The 21,734-nt window shown below is 38.5% G+C and overlaps 2 protein-coding genes and 2 non-coding genes across 4 annotated transcripts in view; 3 read left to right on the plus strand and 1 right to left on the minus strand.

Annotated features, from left to right (window-relative positions):
* The window catches only part of LOC135704712 (uncharacterized), a 329,334-nt gene extending 322,042 nt beyond the window's left edge, over positions 1 to 7,292 (plus strand). Inside the window, exon 2 of the mRNA XM_065226196.1 lies at positions 6,146 to 7,292. Coding sequence (XP_065082268.1) covers positions 6,300 to 7,256 — 957 coding nt within the window. The 5' untranslated portion in view covers positions 6,146 to 6,299 and the 3' untranslated portion in view covers positions 7,257 to 7,292. The remainder of the gene's footprint in view (positions 1 to 6,145) is intronic.
* LOC135704705 (zinc finger protein 676-like) overlaps positions 1 to 21,734 on the plus strand; it is a 36,844-nt gene that overhangs the window by 684 nt on the left and 14,426 nt on the right. The window contains exon 2 of the mRNA XM_065226187.1: positions 13,561 to 13,809. Within this exon, the coding sequence (XP_065082259.1) occupies positions 13,561 to 13,809 (249 nt within the window). The remainder of the gene's footprint in view (positions 1 to 13,560; positions 13,810 to 21,734) is intronic.
* TRNAA-AGC (transfer RNA alanine (anticodon AGC)) lies at positions 19,412 to 19,484 on the minus strand. The gene has a single exon. It is a non-coding gene; the product is annotated as a tRNA-Ala (tRNA).
* Positions 19,793 to 19,865, plus strand: TRNAA-AGC (transfer RNA alanine (anticodon AGC)). Its single transcript has one exon. It is a non-coding gene; the product is annotated as a tRNA-Ala (tRNA).

Below are 21,734 nucleotides of genomic sequence, written 5' to 3' on the forward strand. Positions count from 1 at the left end.
AGGATAGGAAGATCGGCGAATCGGCAGATGTGATTTTGAAATTGAGAGTGATGATTTAAAAAAGGTTACGCAAACTGATGTGGTGATGTAGTTGAGAAGTTTGTGAAAGTCTGCATGTTTCATACGAACATTACACTGTTTGACAAATTTTCATAATCTTAAGGTGAAAATTGATAGAATCCACAAATAGTCGCTATTTGTTGGTTATCATGCCTAACCAGTTTGAATCTTTGATGGCAAAAATCTCTCTCCTCTGTTTCACCTCTGTTCGGGACCTTACACCAGTGCGACTAGTAATTTGATCTATTGTAGTATATCTCGTGTCTTTAGTTTAGCGCATGTCGTATTACTCCATCACTATTGAGAAATGATGAAGTATTCGATTTTTTTACAGTTATCATTCTTGCATTTATCGCAAGGATACGACTCAAATTGAAAGGTCCCGCTATTTATACCCTTCGGAGTGTTCCGACTCTAATATGTCAGTGAAAATTGGATTCCTTAGCAACAAAATTAAGGAATGACACCGATAATGACCATGCATCAGAAACCTAGTCTTAACCACTTCAACCTAGGGAACAACGAATAGAAGATTAGGAATCACATAGACTAACTAACTAATTTTTTCCTTGTTGCAAGTTAATCCTCGGTGGACAAAGCCTAGTCTTGTCACTATCAACAAGGCATAACAAGTAACAAGGACTAAGATGTGTTGCTTTGATTACTGAAAAATCCTGTTCCCCTAGTTTGAAGTAGTTAGGATTAGGAATCGATGGTAGATCTTATATCATGTAACGTACCACGAAAAGGTAATCTACGGGGCGGCAAAAATCTCAGAAACCATACAGGTTGTGTGTTTGAAACTATAATCACTATTTTGCTGCACTGTAGCATAGGGTAGAGCGTTACTTTGTCGTAATCGCCCATTTCCCTTCTATCGAGCAGAAAACATCAGTGTAACCAATGATTTCACCGTGCACAAATCAGTAATACCTACGTTTGTACTGATGCGTTAGTTCACAAGCTATAACACAAAACCTATTGGAGCATATTGTGTGAATATTTACACTCATTGTTCTCAAAACAAAAGAAGCGCTCCTAGCGAACTCACTTTTTCTACCTTCATCCGTAGGACGAAGAAAATCCAATGGTGTTTCAATGCGTTTGGACATCTTTTCTGTGATATCGACCGTGCTCGTTTTCGTGAAATTGCACGATCCAAAAAGGCCGAATTTTTGAAAAAATATGGATGATTGCCCATAACACGGAATAATGCGACGTTTCATCCAAATCGGAGAAGGTCGAGTTTTTCCGATTTGTCATTTGGCTGACCAACTACACTGAAAAAAGTTTTCACTTAGCTTCTATTAGGAACGCACATAATATTTTTCCAATAACAAAAATAATGATTTTTATCTGAATATCACATAGCATAAGAAATTCTATATGAGAAATCATATGGATTTCATTGGACACATAAAGTTCATGTGATTTAGTTGTGCAATTTTCAATTATTGGATCACATGAAAGTTATGTGAAATTCACATGGATATTTGCCACTAGTTATGTGATTTATTTTATGAGTGTACGGTATCACAGCTTCATCCGCAGTTTCTTGGTTGTTGATTTTTGTCTTCAAAATTCAACCGTGAGCTTGGGGCATTAATGAGATTTGATTTTTTTTTTTTATATTTTTCTAGGTAACTTTGATAAATGCTAGGTAATAGCTTGTTTCATTGTTCTGTGTGCTGAAATTAGCTGGGCCGTGACGATGCAAAGAGAAAGTCGACGAAGAGAATCTGTCCATGCTACTTAGGATCTAATGCATTGTTCAGCTTGATATCTTCACTGTCGTGATCTGGTCGAGGTTTCAAGCATCAACCATTTGTCACTATGACGATTCCTGCCAAATTGTTCGGCTAGCATCCGACCGCTCTAAAATTAGTCTACAGAATCGCGAAACGAGCCATGAACGAGCTTGATGAATCCGTTCATACATCATTCCGCACTCGTCCATCCCATAGCGTCATTTTAATTATACGTCCTATCTTCGTCCTACGTCCTCACTTCGTGTCTTGTGCCTTGGTCGTTTTTTCGTAGCCGTACTCGGGGATGCCACATGATGTACAGATTTAACTGTTATTATTCAAATTTTTGTTTTCAATACTTTGATACAGATATCTGTACATACAGAATACGAATTTTAATAAAATGTACAGATTTTACAAATTTTTCAAATTAGTGGAATATATTTTATATTCTTTTTGACGCAGATAACGTCTTACGGGAAGGTACAGGGGTAACTCGAAAATCTAAAATTGCGATCGTCATCAAAAGATGTTAGGTTTTGAATGCCTATAGCTTTGTTATTTATAGATGAAATTAAAATCCAAAAACACCAATCGATAAGTAATAACTCTACCAATCAGCTAAAATAAATACTTTTCCAATTTTCCATAAAAAAACTTTTGAAAAATGTACAAGTAAAAAGTGATAATTTTATCACTGTAGTCATGGCACGCAGTTGTCATAATCGAGTACAACTTGGTTGCGCGTGATGAGTGGATCACCTTGACAAGTAATGGTGGCGTGGAAGAAGACTCACCTACCCGATATCATCCTAACTGGCAATTTTCATTATATCATCGGTGTTCGTGCAGTACTGCCACAAGTCATATCATTTCATTTTTGAGATTGTGATGGCAAATAGTGTGAAGTTTCATTGCACAAAAACCTATTTTGAAATTCGTGAAAAATCGAAAGTTATAGGTAGATACACCAAAAATAAAGTAGTATCTAGGGCACTATGCCTCTGTTGCCCCTATAAATACGCAATTTTATTGTCCTTTAGCCTCGTCACACTTGATTCGGATTCCTTGAAGCTTAACACAGAAGTTTAACTGCATCTAGAAGGTGTTTTGAACTAAAATTTTCAAACGTTGATTGTGAAAATTCACAGATTATGAGTTGTGCCAGTATTGCACGAATCCGAAGATATAACTCGCTATTTCATTTGTTGAGAGTCGATCGGATGATATGGGGCAGCTGTGAGATGAGCAGGGTGACCAGTGAACCGGGAAATCGGAAATTCGAAATCACCGGGAAAAACCCGTGAATTACGATGACAAATCGGGAAAAAATATTAATCGCGCACGGATATATTGACTTTTTATTTGTTATCGTCTATCATACATTACAATACTAAACAGTACAGAACAAGACTATAAACACTGTATATACAAGTAATGACATCTGTGTGTGGATGGATACATCTTTAGTGTGTAGGGTAGTTGCACATATGCCGACGTGTGCCCAAACAAATATATTTAATCAATATATTTTTCTGAAGAAAAAATATTAAGAGGTTATATCCAAGACTCGACCGTAGATTTGACGTTGAATTACGTGCTTGGTGCCAATATTCGGCGACTTTATTAGGGAAACCACTTTTTGCAGGCAATCGGTGATAATTTTGATCACCATTGCAACACTTGGACATTTGTGTGATTTTCAATAGTGACCTATTGAAAATTGATAAAGTATTCATTTCAGCAGATTCGTAGAAAAATTACCAATCGATTGGCTTGTTTAGAAAATAAAATCCATCCGCTATTGACAGAGTTATAAGTGGTCAAAACCTGACCACTTTTAGTAACGCGGTCGATTTTGGTTTTTTTTTTAAATTGCACTCCCACTATGTTAATGAAAGACGTAATTCCACATCAAAATAACATTATGCGCCTTTGAAAAATTTTCAGATTCTTGGGCCAGACTAGATTTTTTGTTTGGAAGGAATTTTGAGAAGATTTTAGATTTTTGTTATTAATGTCACGAATAGCTCCAAGATATTTCAGAGAAAATTAAAGGGGGTTTATGATAGAACTCTCATAGATTTTAGACTCTCACTGCAAGTCACTTGTGTGAGTTCATATTAAGAAAGTAATTAAATTTAAGTTGCTCTGTGAAAAATACAAGTTGATTGAGAAGATTCCAGAATCTGCGAAAAATACCAAGGGAGGGTACAATTTCATAATAATTCTGAGAATATTTTTGAGGGAATTCCAAGTGCATCATGAAATGAATTTATAGAGAATTTTAAGTAAATTTCCAAGCAAAAATTTAGAAGAATTTAGAGGAAAATCCAAGGTAATTATGAACAAAATTTCAAAACAAATCTTAAGTGAGTCGTTTGAGTATCCTGAAGAAAATTCAAGTGAATTCTAAATAGAATTATGGAAGGAAGCATTCGAAAAATATGTAAGGATGAACTTCATGCTTTTTTTTTATTGATCTGCAGAGAATTTCTAGACTGTTATAAATAAATTCACATAAATTCCAGAGAAAATCTTAAACTTAACTCGAGAAATCTGAAATAATCTCTAAGAAGGGAAATGATTCCAAAGAAAATGCTTGAGAATATTCTAATAAAACACTGTAAAAGGTTTTAAGTAAAATTTCACGGTAGTTAAGGTAGGACTTACTTCAGAACGCAAAAAAACGCACATAAATATTTCGCGATCAGAACATTTCAGCTTCGCACCGCAGTCAAAAAATTCCACTAAATATTGCTTTTTTCAAAGATTCCATGCGTTTTGTGAACGCACATCCATCATTTTGCATAAGAAAACGGGGTGTTCTTGTGGAGGCAAAAAAGTGATTTCCCTGTCACAGATTACAGATTTCAGTATCAAGAACTGTAATTATCAGACGGTACCTCTATTTATGCTTTGAGATTAGCATTGTAAGACCCTCCTACTTGCAGAATTATTTTATGGAACGGCTAGCTGTGCCCCAGCTCGATTATAATTTCACGGATTCTTTTATGATGGGGGCGGGGCACAGCAAACCGTTCCATAGCATAGTTCTAAATGTAGGAGGGAATATATATTCTAAATATATTTTACATGATTCTACGAACGCGCTGTTAAGTAGATAATGATGATGCATGATAATGTTTTATTAGGGTTGTCCTCCAAATTTATCATTTTGTCAAGCTTCTGCCAAAGGGCACGCAATAACCTTTAACTTCAACGCAGACAACGGCTGTTATTTAATTAATTCGATTAACTACTGCTTTAATTACATTAACTACACAATGTAGAACATGAACTACTTTTTAACTCCATTAATTACAGTTGAAAATTCGTAATTACATTAATTACGGATAGATAATTTTAATTACATTAATTACGGATAGATAATTAAAATTAACGTCAATACTACTTCAAAATGCATTAATCACTTTAAGTACTTTTGATTGCATTTTAACTACAACGCACGGTTCTTTGTATTGCGTGCCCCTCGGCATCTGCATTCATTTTCCATCAGATGTCAGTGCTGTTGTTTGCGGTGACATTTATCGGAAAATTATTTCCGTTCATTGTTCACAGAGGACAGTGCAGTTCAAAACATGTCTGGTACCTCTATATATGTATGTTAATTAACATCCGAAGGCCCTCCTTTTTAAAATATTCTGCACAAAAATAACTTCTAAGCCCCACCCATGACAGGATTTCTCGCCGTTTTTTTTTTATGAATGGAGCGGGGCAGAAAGTATATTTTGTACAGAATATGTGGAAAAAGACGAAGAAGAATATTTTTTGCTATGAAAATCGAAGAGGATGGCTCTATCTGCTATACAGCAAAGATTTTGTTTTTTGCTGTGATTAGCTGCGCGCACGCTGAGTAGATAGAAGCTTCCATCTTATTAATGGCGATACTGAAGATTAGGTGCAAAATGATGATACGCGATGCAAGTAGATGCGAAAAATGATAGAAGATTTTTCGAAGATTTATTTGCTAGTGTGAGATTTTTCGAGCAGCTAGAATTGAGATTTAGATGTGTCTCCCCCCTCGAAGAAAATACAGAATGAAACTTGACAAAATGTGGGAACACTGGTCGTACTTCAATTTTCATAAAGTGCATCAACACAGGGTCGCTCCTCACAAACATTGTTGTATCCGATGGAATATTCTGAGTCAAATCACAACCACCTTGACAAAAGATGCCGAGGAACAGACCCCATCTGCTGCTGTAATCACACAGAAGGAGAAAATATCTTAACATGAAATCATTCTGATGATGATGATGATGGTCCCACCTCTTATCCCTACAAAGGTTTGAGCTGGACGATTTATCTTTAAGATAAAGGGTGTCCACGATGAAATTGCCACACTATGAAATTGCTCTAACTTTTTAACCGTTGGGTAGAATTTAATGAAAATTTGGGTGGATTTAGTTCATAGTGCATTATTTACATCCTGCAAGTTTTAAAGTCCTGTGATCAAAACTCGCGGAAATGGAGTCGAAAGAACAGCTCGTGCGTGATAAAATCTTGCGCATTCATCACGAGAACAAGGATCTCTCGCATCGTTCCATCGCTAAAACGTTGGGAATCGCGAATTCCACGGTGTCGCGAGTGATTAAGCGGTTCGAGGAACGGTTGACCACCGATCGGAAGCCCAGAAGTGAAGGAAAAAGTATTCCGTACAACACCAAAAATCACAACCGCGTAGTTGGGGCCTTCAACCGAAATCCGAACGCCTCCGTTAGGGATGTGGCTAAGAAGCTGCACCTAAGCCGAAGTTTTGTCCAGAAGGCCAAAACTAAGGCTGGGCTTCGAACATTCAAGGTACAAAAGGCCCCTAATCGCGACGAGAAGCAGAACAAGTCCGCCAAAACCCGTGCCAGGAAGTTGTACCTCAACATGCTGACGAAAGTTGAATGCTGCATCATGGACGACGAAACATATGTGAAGGCCGACTTCAAACAGATCCCCGGCAACCTGTTTTTCACGGCCAAGGATAAGTTCAGCGTTCCGGAGCATGTCCGCACTCAGAAGATGTCCAAATTTGCGAAGAAATTCCTGGTTTGGCAAGCCATCTGCACGTGCGGGAAGCGGAGTGCACCTTTCGTGACCCAGGACACGATGAACGGACAGGTGTACATAAAAGAGTGCCTCCAGAAGCGGCTGCTTCCTCTCCTGAAGGCCCACAACGTCCCAACAATCTTCTGGCCGGATTTGGCCTCATGCCACTACTCCAAGGACGTGCTGAAGTGGTATGCGGACAATAAGGTCAATTTCGTGCCAAAAATGTTCAACCCTCCCAACACTCCGGAGCTCCGCCCCATCGAGAAGTACTGGGCGATTATGAAGCAGCACCTTCTTAAACGACCTAAGGTAGTGAAGACAGTCGAGGAACTGAAGAAAGTATGGGTTTACATGCAAAAAACGGTTGATTCACAGGTTGTGTAGAATCTTATGGCCGGGGTTAAGGCCAAGGTGCGGGCATTTGCGTATTGACTGTAAATAAAATACGAGTAAAATGGTAAAATGAAGTTTAATAGTTATTTCTCAATCCCTGAAAATTTTATGGCAATCGGATGAAAACTCGAATTTTGCGAATCAATTTTGTGTGTGGCAATTTAATCGTGGACACCCTTTAATTAAATATGACATTTTAACCAGGTTGGCAAACAAAATCGAACTGGTTTCAGCTACAGACAAGGTTGCAAATACTCATTTCAGCTAAAACAATGTTTTTTTTTAGTTATGAAATAATTAGATGCCATGATCATATTTTGAATTGGTAGGATACAAGAAGTGGTTGCAAATAATGTGTTTGACATATTAAACCTGTTTATTTCACTTCATGAGAGTCACAACCAGCGATTTTTCACACACTCACTCACTCACTCACTCACTCACTCACTCACTCACTCACTCACTCACTCACTCACTCACTCACTCACTCACTCACTCACTCACTCACTCACTCACTCACTCACTCACTCACTCACTCACTCACTCAGCGATCAGCAAATCGCTGATTGTGACTCATATAAAGCAAAATTTACAGGTTTTATGTTTCAAACGCATACTTTGTAACCTCTTCTTGTAAGTTACAAGTAAAACATGCCATCATACCATCTTTATTATTCCGAAAAACATTATTTTAACTGAAATGAGTATTTGCAACCTTGGTTACAGATATAAATTCCCTCTAGAGTTTACAGTTGCTTCACAGCGATATAAATGTGGAAAAGCTCAGGCGTCCACCTCTTATTTCGCCTTTTTGTCCACCTAAAATATTTATAAGTATTACAAGCAATCAAGAGTTAATGAACAATCAACAAAGCATTGATTGACAATACTTTTGAGTATTGATAATATTTTTGCCCGTGTGGTGCTTGATTAACACGAACCGTATTCGTGTATTCGGAGCGTGTATCTGTCATTTTCCTATTTTATGAATGCCTGCCAAATGCACTTTGCCGACTTTAAACTAATAAAAGGTAATTTTAGTTAATAATTTATGTAATGTAATCTTTAATCAATTAATTACTATCTTATCACAATTTCTCTCATTGCCAACCTGGTGATTCCCGATATCACAATTGATACACACTACATACACTACCCTTTGCGTTTTTTCTGGACTCGTGGGATTCTCGAGGAGCTATAAATTACATGGACCTGCAAAACTATGTAGATGCGGTTAGGCTTTGTAACGAAACAAACACAACGCACACACGAGGAAGAAGTTTCTGGCTATATAAGGCCCAGGCATGGAAAATCATTTGCATTCATTTCGTGCATTCATTTACATTCATTTGCCTTCAATTTTTGTTAACAAGTCAAATCCGTATATCTTATGCATGACGAACCAGAGCGAACAGAAGCCACTATTGTTTTTCAGTGAATGTATTTAACATTCACTGAAAAACAGTAACAAGTTCTGCCCGTTCTAGTTCGTGATGCATAAGAGATACAGATTGGAATTATAAGCAAAAGTTGTAGCTAATAACACAACCTATAAAAGCTCTTTACATCATTTTGCGGAATGCTGTTGATGACAAAAGTTAGAGGCAAATGAATGTAAATGAATGTAAATGATTTTCCATGCCTAAAGGCCTGTACTAGTAAAAAATGCACCAAACAAAAGTGTTCGCCAAAAATTTATTTTAAGTCGGATTTTCTTGAAACTATCAGGGAATGAACTAATATATAGAGTAACCAACTGATTTTGGACCCCTAGAGGAAGTGAGATCACGTTTATGTCAAAATAATATTATTTGTTTATTATTATTATGCAATTTACATGCGGTTGTGTTTGAAAGCTACTCATCTTGGATGTAAAATGTCATTAGATGTTTTATTTATTGATATATACTCGAAAAATAATTCTTTTCACATCATGATATTCACATATTTTGGACCCTTCCACTTGATTTTGGACAGTGTCCATAATATATTTTGGACACACTGAATGGGAACGAATATATTTTGGACATGCTGAAGTTCTTTCAACCTATGAGCCTAAAATTAATTACGACGGTTAACCCCCCGTTACTCGCGCTGTTGTACTTTGTACAACACATATGAGTTTTCCATTGCCATTTTGTTGCTGCCAATCGATCTGAAACCAACTTGTATTCCTCAAAAAACTTGTTTTGAAACAAAAAAGCTAAACTTTGATTACAATTAACCCCCAAAATGCGGATAATAGAGAAAATGTAAATGGAAACCGCGTAAACGGTGTCCATACTACGTGGGATTGACTTAATTGGTTACAACATGGAATATCTCGAGATCCTGACCAGATAGAAAGTTACTGTCTTAGGCAAAGTTGTTCAGGAGGTCAAAGCCTATTTCTTAGTGTACAATAGTTCAGAATTATCTCACTTCGTGGTGCTAGTATACATGTGAAATTCTCGTTTATAAAATATCTCTAGATCCTGACCAGATAGAAAGTAAATGCCTTCAGCAAAGTTGTTCAGGAAGTCAAGCTCTTTTCGTTGGTGGAGTAGTTCAGAAATTTCACACTACGAGGCGCTAGTATATACGTGTAATTCTCGCATATACAATAGCTCGAGTTCTTGACCAGCTAGAAAGTTACTGTATTGGGCAAACTTGTTCAGGGGATCAAGACTTTTCGACTGGTAGACAGTAGTTCAGAATTTTCTCACCACGTGGCGTTTGTATACATATACACTTCTCGCATATGATATATCTCGAGATCCTGACCAAATAGAAAGTTACTGTCTTTGAAAAAGTTGTTCAGGAGGTCAAAGCCTATTGCTTGGTGTATAATAGTTCAGAATTTTCTCACTATGTAGTTCTAGTATACACGTTAAATTCTCTCATATAAAATATCTAGAGAGCATGACAAGATAGAATGTTACTGTCTTGGGCAACGTTGTTCAGGGGATCAAGGCCTTTTGGCTAGTGGACGGTAGTTCAGAATATTTCACTTCATGGTACTAGTATATACGTGCAATTCTAACATATGATATATCTCAAGACCTGCTAAAAATGTACTGTAATCGGCAAAGTTGTTCAGGAGATCAAACCCTATCGTTGGTGGAAAGTACATAATTTTCTCACTAGGTGATGTTGAAAGACACGTGAAATCCTTGCATATAAAATATCTCTGAATGACCCGCATACTAGTGCCACGTAAAGGGAAAATTCTGAATTACTGTTCACCAACGAAAAGATCCTAACATCCTGAACAACTTTGCCGAAGACAGTAACTTTCTGTCTGGTCAGGATCTAGAGATATTTTATATGCGAGAATTCCTCATGTATACTAGCGTTGCAAAGTGATAAAACTCTGAACTTAAGTCCACCAGCAAAAAGGCCTTGACTTCCTGAACAACTTTGCCGAAGACAGTAACTTTTTATATGATCAGGATTGGGATATATTATATGTGAATTTCACGTATATACTAGCACCATATAGTGAAAAAATTCTGAACTATAGGCTTTGAACTCCTGAACAACTTTTTCGAAGACAGTAACTTTCTATCTGGTCAGGATTTCGAGATATATCACATGCGAGAACTTCACATGTATACTAGCGCTATGTAGTGAGTAAATTTTGAACTACTGTCCACCAGCGAAAAGGTTATGATCTCTAGAACTACTTTGGCAAAGACAGTAACTTTTTATCTGGTTAGGATCTCGAGATATTCCATGTTGTAACCAATTAAGTCAGAACCCTCGTAGTATGGACACCATTTACGCGGTTTCCATTTACATTTTCTCTATTATCCGCATATTTTGGGGGTTAACTGTAATAAATATTTAGCTTGTTTAGTTAAAAAAGCAAGTTTTTTGAGGAATACTCGTTGATTTCAGATCGATTGGTAGCTCGGCTGCAAAATGGAAATGGAAAACTCACACTGTTGTACAAAGTACAACGCGTGAGTACTCGTGTTACAAAAGTTGGCGCGAGTAACGGAGGAAATATAATATAACATAAGGAAACAACTGATCATACCATAAAAAAATCATTCAGAAGTAAATCTTAATACGGAGACCTGACTCTATGCTTGCAGTCCATATTATTTTTTGTATGGGCTGTTCATAAACTACGTAGACGGTTTTTGAGAGATTTCAACCCCCCCCCCCCTTCCGTAGAAGACAGTCTCAAACACAAAATTTAAAAAATTGTATGGACCGTAGACATCTGCCAAGCGCTCCCACCCCCCCCCAAAGCGTCTACGTAGTTTATGAACAGCCCCTTAGTTAAATGCGTTTGGGAGATAGGAAAACTTTTGTGGAAAACTAGGAACTAGGAGAACTAGGAAAACTTAAAGTGGACCACTCTACGTGTTTTGCCGTTTTTCCCATTTTGAATCGCCTGATAAACAAGAAATATATTTAAAAACAATGAATTCATATAATTTTGATTGATTTACTTACCAATTTAATCAGAAATCTGAGATAATAGCACGATCGATCAACCGGAATTTTTTTTTGTCGCTCTTTTGATGATTCTCATTTGATTAGTGTCCAAAATAAGTTGGTAACATTTTTTTACGATCTTTTTTGGACACTTTTTATTTAAAACTTTTTAAGAAAAATCTTAAGGTGAACTCTTTATAAACACGTGAAATACATCTTCCAAAGTCAGATAAACTGATTTGATAAAAAAAAATATATATTTTAGACCAAATTTAAAGCAAGTCCACTAACGCCGATTCCTCTTGACAAACGTCGAAACATGAAACTTTTTCGATAACATTTTCTAAAACTGCATACATTGAGCAATTGTAAGCAATTTGAGGTGAACTAATGATCTTGAGACATAGCAAGTAATTGAAAGAATGTAATTACAACATCAACCCAGATGAATTTGAAGAAACTAGACAGTAAGCGAGGAAAATATATGAAAAGGGTCCAAAATATGAAAAGGGTCCAAAATATGTAGGGGTCCAATTCAAGTTGGTTACCCTATATGGATTATGTTTCGGCATAAGTACTTTATTCAATTTCCTTTCCATCGCTGAAAGCCCGCACCTTTCCCTTAGACCCCACATTACATTTTGTGCAATGGCGCAGCCGACCTTTTTGGTCACTTTCATCCATTCTTTCTTCAACTCCAGCTCGTTCTTAAACACCTTGGACGATTTTCGAACTTTGGCCTTCATTATGGCCCAAAATCTTTCCACCGGACGAATCTCTAGTGAATTTGGGGAGTTGGCGGTTTTTGGTACAAAAACAACGTTATTGTCTCTGTACCAATTCAACGTCGATCGCGCGTAATGGCATGATGCCAGGTTCGGCGAAAATAATGTCTCGCCTCCGTGGAACCGCAGAAAGGGCAACAGACGCTTCTGGAGGCACTCGGTGCGGTACGGTGTGATGTACGGTTTACTCAGTTTACCGCATTGGCGTATGGCCTGCCAGAGGAAGTATTTTTTGGCGAATTTGTCCACTTTTTTCTTCCTTATGTCTTCCGGAACATCAAACCATAGAGGTAACTCTAAGACTAGAAGGTCCCGAAATAATGTGCTCAACTTTTTGGCTCAGCTCTGGTACTATCTTCGGTCCCAAGCTAATCGATTCACCCCTCGAAACATAGCAAAATCCGCTAACCCCTCATTTTATCTGTCAAACTTTCATAGCGAATCAAAACAAACATTGTGTAGTGCTAGAATTTTGACTAGAATGGGGTTCGTTAATCGATTTGCTTGGGACCAATAGGCTAGTCAAGTAGTGAGCCAATTTAAAATCGTTAGTTTCGAATTGATTGTTGCTTTATACCCCGTTCACATTACAGCCTATATCACATAATATACGCTGTCTTGCAATGAGCACTCATACATAGGATTTCCAGTAAAAACTAGATGTATGAGTGCTCATTGCAAGACAGCGTATATCACGTAATATACGCTGTAATGTGAATGGGGTATTAGGATAGATGGTAAAAAGTTAAGCTCGAAAAATCAGCACTTTGTGGCGCTGTATAATATAAGATAAATGTTATGCGTTTATGGAAACGATGCTGTTTTACACGGCGGACAATTAGAAAGTTCTCAGGATTTAGTAAAAAAAAATTATCATAAATGAATAGATCAGCATTCTGATACAAGAATCCCACGCACGTCTTTAAATGACATGCTATCTTTCACGTCTTTAAATGACATGCTATCACGTCTTTAAATGACATGCTATCTTTCAGCATGATCCACTAACCTAATTCATCCGCCCAGCCCAGTAAAAACTGCTACTAACTCCAACCAAAAATCTCGCTCTGTTTTTCCTACAGCTTCAACCTGGACATCGACGAGCATGCCCTGGACTACAGCATCCAGTCCATCATATCGGACGATTCCATATTCAGCTCGTTACTACAATCGAGCAACATCGCCGACAATGAACAAACATCATTCTCTTCCTCGTCGTCATCCGAGCCTGATTCGACACCGTCAGCATCGTCACCGCAGCTGGATTCGCTTCTGCAGCAACAACCAACGACGACTTCAACAGCGACGGTCCTGAAACCGCACAAATGCATGTAAGTTTCTGCCAGCCAACCAGAACTGGGAACTACGTACGTAAACGGCACGGCCGCCCATAGGTTGATGAATAGTTTCTCCCGTGTCATAAAGGATTAGGAAATTACTTACAAACGATTTCCAGTTGATAAATACCATTAATACCAAGCCCGGTTGTTTGGGTTGGTATGAGCGATGTAATTATTTGATTTGTAACCGATTCTCCCAAGGATTAACTTTTGAATAGAGCAACGAGCAAGGGTTTCCGCCGTACGGATTGGCCCCTTCTCTTCCTTCCTACCAAAGTTGAATCTATTGAAACATGGTAACGAATTAAAGATTCACAACGGTGTGGACGGGATGCGATTGCGTATGTGTGCACTGCAACAGTTTGCCGAACGCAAACTCAAATTGTCTCGAAGAGAATTTCAATCAATAGTTGGAATTACTTACTCCGGTCCGGGAAAACAATGGAAAATCGATTTCCGACAAAAGTTTTCTTCTGGTTCATTAAAATTTTATCCGATTGCTGTAAAAGGAGGCAAACAAACTTGTGATTGGAAACTGAGAAGTTGAAGAAGTTTCAACAAGCCGTAAGGAAAAGTTCTGAGAGCAAAGAAAAGACTTACGAACGGTGCTTGTTGGTTGACCGCCTTTGGCATTCTCCGCTGAGTCAAGGAGGGGAGTGGTTGTTTGCTTGAAAGTCATAGTTCCAAGTCCACAGGAGTGGACAAATGGCCAAGGAAAGCGAAGGAAATCTGTTGAAACTTTTCTTAGACAATTAATGGGAGGTTTACAAAAGGAAATGGCTGTTACGTTGGTAATTGAACAAACATAAACTTGTAGATTGTGTGAATTGAAATCTAGATGGGCTGTGAATAGATTGTGGAAAGGCTATAAGGAAGCCAAGATGAAAGCAAATTTAATGTTACCGCACGCTTTGTGACGGACCCTAGATTTAGGTGAATTATAATATTTTAAGCTGCAACTGGAACTACACAATAAGATTATTTTATAGAAGTCAACACTTGGAAAAAAAACTTCCGCGTAGAATTTGATTAAAATTGCTATGTATTACCTTGATATAAGGTAACATAACATAACGTAACATGAGGTATTAAATTCGGATTTCACGCAAACTATCTCACCTGTATAAAACATTCCCAATCGATAGTTATTCGATAGTTCCGACAAACCGACATGACACTTAATTCTGACTTATGCTCGAAAATCGCAAACGGCCGATTTAAATGTGCAGTGATCCGAACTGTCAAAACCATATGATTTTTTGATCCAGATAAAATAATTTGTCTAGAATAGATCAGACACGAACCAATTCATAACTTTTGCATGCGGGTTCATGGATTAGCTAAATATGTCAGTAGTTTGCTTTGGTGCCAGATGTCAGTAGTGTGCTTTGGTAAGAAATTCATGCCGGTTTGTCGGTGGTTTAATTACGATGGGAGCGGGACATTTCGCCGAAGGAAGTTTCGCTGAAGTTAATTTTACCGAAGGCCATTTCGCCGAAGAGCAATCCTTTTTCTACGGGTTTGAATTTTTCTCAAAGTTCAGTAAATTTTGAAATCAGTCTCGAAAAAAGATTAAGAAGGTTCGATTTTTTCAACCTGGCAAGCTTTTCAAATGTAATGCTTCCTTCTTTTGAACATGAGCAGTTGTTTTGAGTTGTACTGATTTCAGAAATTTTCAAATAACAGATATTTTTGATTTATAGGAATGCTTCTTTCTCTTCAACATGAGCAGTTCATTGGAGTTGTAAAATTCGGTGAAATGAATCATTCGGCGATGACACCATCTTAGAATCAAATTGAATATTAGAAATCGGCACGGCAAGACGAAATTTGGTTATGTCTATATGTGCGACACGTACCGTCTAGACAAGCTTTTTTCGAGATGGCTTATCCGATCAATATGGTTGATATCTCGTTTGAAAGACCCTATCACCTCATTGATCGCTATTGATTTTTTTTATATGACTTCCGGTTCTGGAGGTATACTGAGCAAAATGATTTTAATTAATGATTTTAAAAAACCAACTTTAAATTTTCAAAGTGGAAAGATCTCATCAATGTCTATCTGTAGACATACTTTTACCAACAATCAATTCGAAACTAACGATTTTAATTTGGCTCACTACTTGACTAGCCTATTGGTCCCAAGCAAATCGATTAACGTACCCCATTCTAGTATACATTCCAGTACTACACAGATAAAATGAGGGGTTCGTGGATTTTCCTATGTTTCGAGGGGTGCACCGATTAACTTGGGACCGAAGATAGTATCAGAGCTGAGCCAAAAAGTTGAGCTCGTTTCTTCGGGACCTTCTGGTCTTAGAGTTACCTCTATGCTTTTACCAACCGACGGAAACTAACGATTTTAAATTGGCTCACTACTTGACTAGCCTATTGGCGTTGACGGCACCGTCGACAAATTGTCTCTTCTAGAAAGATTGACAGTTTCTTATGGGATTTTTCGATGAAGTGAAAGGATAGTACCAGGTGCGCCATGTTTCACACACAGTCTGACGTTTGCTTATGGATTTTACCATAGGAGTAAAGAGCTACAGAGTTGCCGTCAACGCTAATTGGTCCCAAGTACATTGATTAACGTACCCCATTCTAATCTAAATTCTAGTACTACACTCTGTTTGTTTTGATTCGCTATGAAAGTTTGACAGATAAAATGAGGGGTCCGTGGATTTTCCTATGTTTCAAGGGGTGTATCGATTAGCTTCTGACCGAAGATAGTACCAGAGCTGAGCCAAAAATTTGAGCTCGTTTCTTCGGGCCTTCTGGTCTTAGAGTTACCTCTATGGTTGTACCATGTGTGGTCTTGAATGGTGCTGACAATGACGGTGATGATCATGGATGGTGGGGTGAGAGCTGACGAACGAGTTACGTCATTGCTTTTGCTTTCCTTCTAAGGACATGGACTCCATCTTACATTGGTTCATCGTGTTCGGATTTGAAACAGCCGCCCGTCACCGAAATGCGCGTCACACCACCGGACGCTGCTGCCACGACGGAGATTTTCGCGGCCGCTGCCGACATTGGGTTGCCAGGTGCCGGTGCCATGCACATGCCCATGTTTTCGATGTTCTCGTTGCTCCACGCACCGCAAGGATATCCACAAAGCCATCTGGAGATCACCTGACCAACACACAGAACACCCGTCGAAGTCGAACGCCGCGACCCAACATTGAGCAACTACGGGACGCCGGAGTTGCCCAGGACTGCGCGCAGCAGCTGGAAGTTGCACTACCCACGGAAGACCAGCCATAGCCATAGCAGCAGCCGGGCAAGGTGGATCGACCAAGTAGAAGGTGACCTGCGGACCCTTCGCAGACTACAAGGCTGGCGAGCTGTGGCCATGGATCGAATAGAGTGAAGACGACTTCTTCGGACAGCAGAGGACAACAAGGCCTTAGCCTGATTGGTAAGGTTAAGGCCGTAGAGGACCACCGGTCTAATCAACATTTTGTAAAGGGTGTATTCGATAAAATTGGCACACACGTATTTACTCACCAACATTAAACCGATTGAAATTTTCAGGGAATGAAAACCTACTAATGAGTTATGATTTACAACATTTGTTTTATTCAATTTCGTCTCGATTTGGAGAGCAACTTCGTGTAAAGTTTCCGGGCGCGGGTTTTCGCAGTGATGATTTGCTTTTCATTCCGGTTTGGGGCGTTTTGCATCTTGCACGCTTCATGGTTTTCTGCTCAAAACCGACTGACACCTTGAAGTTTTTAGCGACATCTCGAAATGACATGACGGTTCTTGAACTGTTGCATAACTTTCCTGGCCATTTTGCTGTCCTTTGGACCGCTTTTATGACCACTCCGTTCCTTCCTTCGGGCACTCAGACGCTTTTTGAAGATTCTTATCACGCGAGACACAGTTGTATTTGCAATTTCAAACATATTAGCGATCCATCGGCGGGACGCCTCTGGATTTTGATTTCCAAAGTAGGCACGATTTCCTTCCATAATGCGTCTTTGAATTTCTCTGCTGGTATCATTTTCAGCGGCCGGCGCCGGTGGTGTAGTGGTAAGCGTGACTGCTTTCTCACTCCAATGGGTCTGGGTTCTGGGTGGGATTTTTCTGAGGCATGAAAAATATCTCACGTCTTCCTTCGGAAGGGAAGTAAAGTCGTTGGTCCCGGTCCATGTGTGTTTGAATGGGTGCGATATCCTTCGCAGGTGTGGAAGCTGCCTTCCTTGCACATTTGATTGCCGTCAATGGATGACAATCGATGCCCGTCGGTGATTGGCACTAGATTGCGGAACAGAGACCGACGTTAAATTAAGGAATGATGATCATATTCAGCGGTTACCACTCACCAGTGAGCCCAAATACATGAAATCATCACCACCTCAATTTCGTCACCGTCAATCGTCAGAGCCTCCTTATGGCTAAACTAAACCCTGACCTATAACATTTTGTCATCACTTGATCTAACTTTTAACAGAATTTTCCACATCCTTCGATCCATGTATCGTTTTAACAGCTTTAATCATCATTAAAATTCATCATCCCTCCTTTTTTTCCATCATCTTCTGCTTTTTCCAGTTTTTAGCCATCATTCCACAAAAACACCTCCAGGTGCAAAAATTTCTTCAAGTCGCAACAACAGAGAATGGCCACAGTTGCGGGAACATTGCCAGAAACCGAGAGAAAAAGGTTTCCTTTTCGCTGCGCTGATTAGTAATTAAAATTCACCTTCCCTTCTCCTTTTCTTCGCGTTTAATTGAGCGAGGAAAAATCTTATGATTTTTGCGCAGATTCTTTTCCCGCTTCGTTCAATATTTAATTTTCATCTTTTCATCCTATTTGAACAAAAGAAAAAAAAAAGAACAGAAAAACTTTCCTCTCACCACGAAGCCCGACAACCTTCAACCGCTCCAACATAAATACAAATTTTTCGCTAAATTGAAAGATAATGAAATAACAACAGTCGACGCGACGCGCAGCTTGCCCGGCCACAGGAAGGGAGGAAGGTTGGAAAAACTTTTGAATCCCCTTCTGAATTTCGGATCCGGAAATGCCTCTCGTTCGATCCTAAGTAAACCGCGAAACCACGCAACGGCTGCGTATTTGAATGACGGTGATGATTGGTTCTATTTGTTCAGTCGAGCTAATTTTCCCCCACAGACTGAGAGACTTGATCCGGCACAGCGAAACGCGAATGAAAACCGTGCCGAATTGTGACGCGCCGTTGTTTGATTTATGCCTATGCTAGGCAATGCACGAAGGGGTTTCCATTCGACTATCCAAACAGAGAGAAAGCCTGCGTCGAAAGTAATAACCATCATTCCGCAAGGTTTAACATTTATTCAATATTAAAATTAGCGAGCGGAAATTGGTTCAGGGGTCGCCTGGTTGGCTGTTTAGTTGGGTACCATTTGAAAAATTAACAATTATTTATGCGGTGATTGAAAACGGGGATCAGTTTAGTGGAAAATTGAGGGACACGCACACAACGGCGAATGTTAATTAATTACTTGTAGCGGATGAATGGACAATTCTGGGTCTCTTGTTTTGATATGAGGAACAGCAAGCAGTATTGGATTTGATTAATTTATGAATGAAAAAAATAATTTGGAGATGCCGGGTATCGATCCCGGTACCTCTCACATGCTAAGCGAGCGCTCTACCATCTGAGCTACACCCCCTCCGACGGTGAATGCTTAATATCTCATTTGGAACGAAAAAGAGTGGCAATACAAAATCGATCAAGTTCCGGACACTTCCAATCAAGAAATCAAATAGCATCAAAGCAAATTGGAAAACCATGCACAGGTTGACATTTTGTATGCGAAACAAGTTCACGTACGGATTTGGCGTGGCTTTAAAAGTGAAAGGCTTATTGCTACTACCTAGTTTAGTTGCATTGCAGGTGCCTGCATGTAAAATCTCATAAGTGGAATAATACAGTTGAAGTCACAATAAGCTGCATAGCCATTTGACCAACATCGTCAAAGGGGGTGTAGCTCAGATGGTAGAGCGCTCGCTTAGCATGTGAGAGGTACCGGGATCGATACCCGGCATCTCCAGGACGGTTTTTTTTGTTAATGGTTTAAGGATTTAAAAGACAAACTGTGTACAAATACAGTGCCTTCCCGTTTTTTGCAACAAATGATTTTGGTCTTCTTTGCATTCTACAAAATCCATATAAGGAATTTACTAGAACATTCTCTGGGGATTTCCTCTACTTGGTGTTTCATATATGACTCAAGTGATCCACTTTTTGGCCCTAGTGACTAGCTCGAATTTGGAATATTATTTATGGTTTTATTTGCATAGATATATGGCAAAATCAATGTTCTTACCTTGTATTAAATTTGGTGAAGCATGAATAAAATTTAAACTCAAGATAAAGGCAATTAGGTAAATACTGCCCATAGACTGATGCATAATTTGAAATCTTCGGTCCACAGTACTCAAACGGTTCCAAATCGGGTCCTGATTAGCCTCCCAAAATTTAAACTCATTTTGGTAAGAAACTGACTTGGCACAAACCATCTGAAGTTTATATGGAATTTACTATGGGAAAGTCAAACTTTTTGTTCACTGTCTTCTTGTGATTTTCCATAACATGTGCTATCGCTATTGTTATGGGAAATTGTCTCAGCTACAACTTTGCAGAACATCGTTTTTCTGCCCATCGTCAAACTTAATATGTATTAATTGATGAAGAGATGTATTCTGCAGTGTGACATAGTAGTCATAATTTTTGTGACCTATTTAACGCTCCAGAAACACCAATTTTGCCTGCTGAACAGTTGATTTTTTTTTATAATTACTTTATTTGTACAGGCTCAATCGAATAAACTTTACAGAGCCGAGTTATATTTTGCGTTATACATTATTACTGTCTGTCTTAAATTTAAAGTTAAAGGAACTGGACCGAGTACTCGCGGTTGTCTCGAGGTTAGTGGAGATTTACAATTTGTGGATGGGAAAAGGGAAGAAGGAGGTTTGAAATGTGGTTTACGATACAACTATTTAATTAATCCTAAAGCATGAAATTATTTCTATTCATCTTGAAAACAAACATTGAAAAAAAAACCCACACGTACAAAATACAAACTAAACACAAGGTTAATCAAACTTACAATCTAAGGTTAATATCCTTAAAGTAAACATATGGGTCATTCCGCGCCAAGTGTACACAGCACATGAAATTGACCTCTTCCGATTTGGACCAAATTTGTAGGGAATGTTCATTTAAGTTTAAATTTTCAAAATCCAAAGTTTTATGCTAATCGGAGCACCCCTCGGTCAAGGGGCGCATTTTCCATTTTTCGTTATTCTTTGGAAAGCACTACTTTCTTTTGTTCATATCTCCGGAACAAATAAAGCTTCCTTGTTTTAATAAGGAAATTAGACAAATAATAATAAATATGTAACTTTTGTTTCTGTACAGTGTTGCCAAATATTTTTTATTTTTGTTTGAAAACTTTATGCATCTAAATATTTGGTTTGATTGCACCATCGTGTCCCACAGCATTTTTACATAAGATAGACTATCTAAAACAAAGTTCAATGCAATGTAACATTTTCGGAAAACAAATTAAAGAAAAGTGTTTTTTATTTTTCTGATGCATTTTCTAAAGCAATGGAATTAATATCCAAACCTATTATTTTAAAGTTTTCAGAAGGTAAGTGCACAACGGACCTAAATCGTTATTTTTTGGTACAAGAACGCCAAAATAACTATTTATTAAGATAACACATTTTTTATTTTTTTTTATATAAAACATAGAATACATATGACGCCTAATGTTTTAAGCATCTCTGGCGCATCTGTCTAGTTTATTAGAAGTTTGCAGATACCGAGTGGAAAATGGTGTGTTCTATTCAGGGGGTAAGCCACTTTGCCACCTTGTGTTAAACACATCAAAAACACTCTTCGACACTCT

This window comes from Ochlerotatus camptorhynchus, unplaced genomic scaffold (assembly GCF_037179485.1).
Source record: "Ochlerotatus camptorhynchus isolate MF236.1 unplaced genomic scaffold, CSIRO-AGI_Acam_v1.1 ptg000246l, whole genome shotgun sequence".
Taxonomy (NCBI): Eukaryota; Metazoa; Arthropoda; class Insecta; order Diptera; family Culicidae; genus Ochlerotatus; species Ochlerotatus camptorhynchus.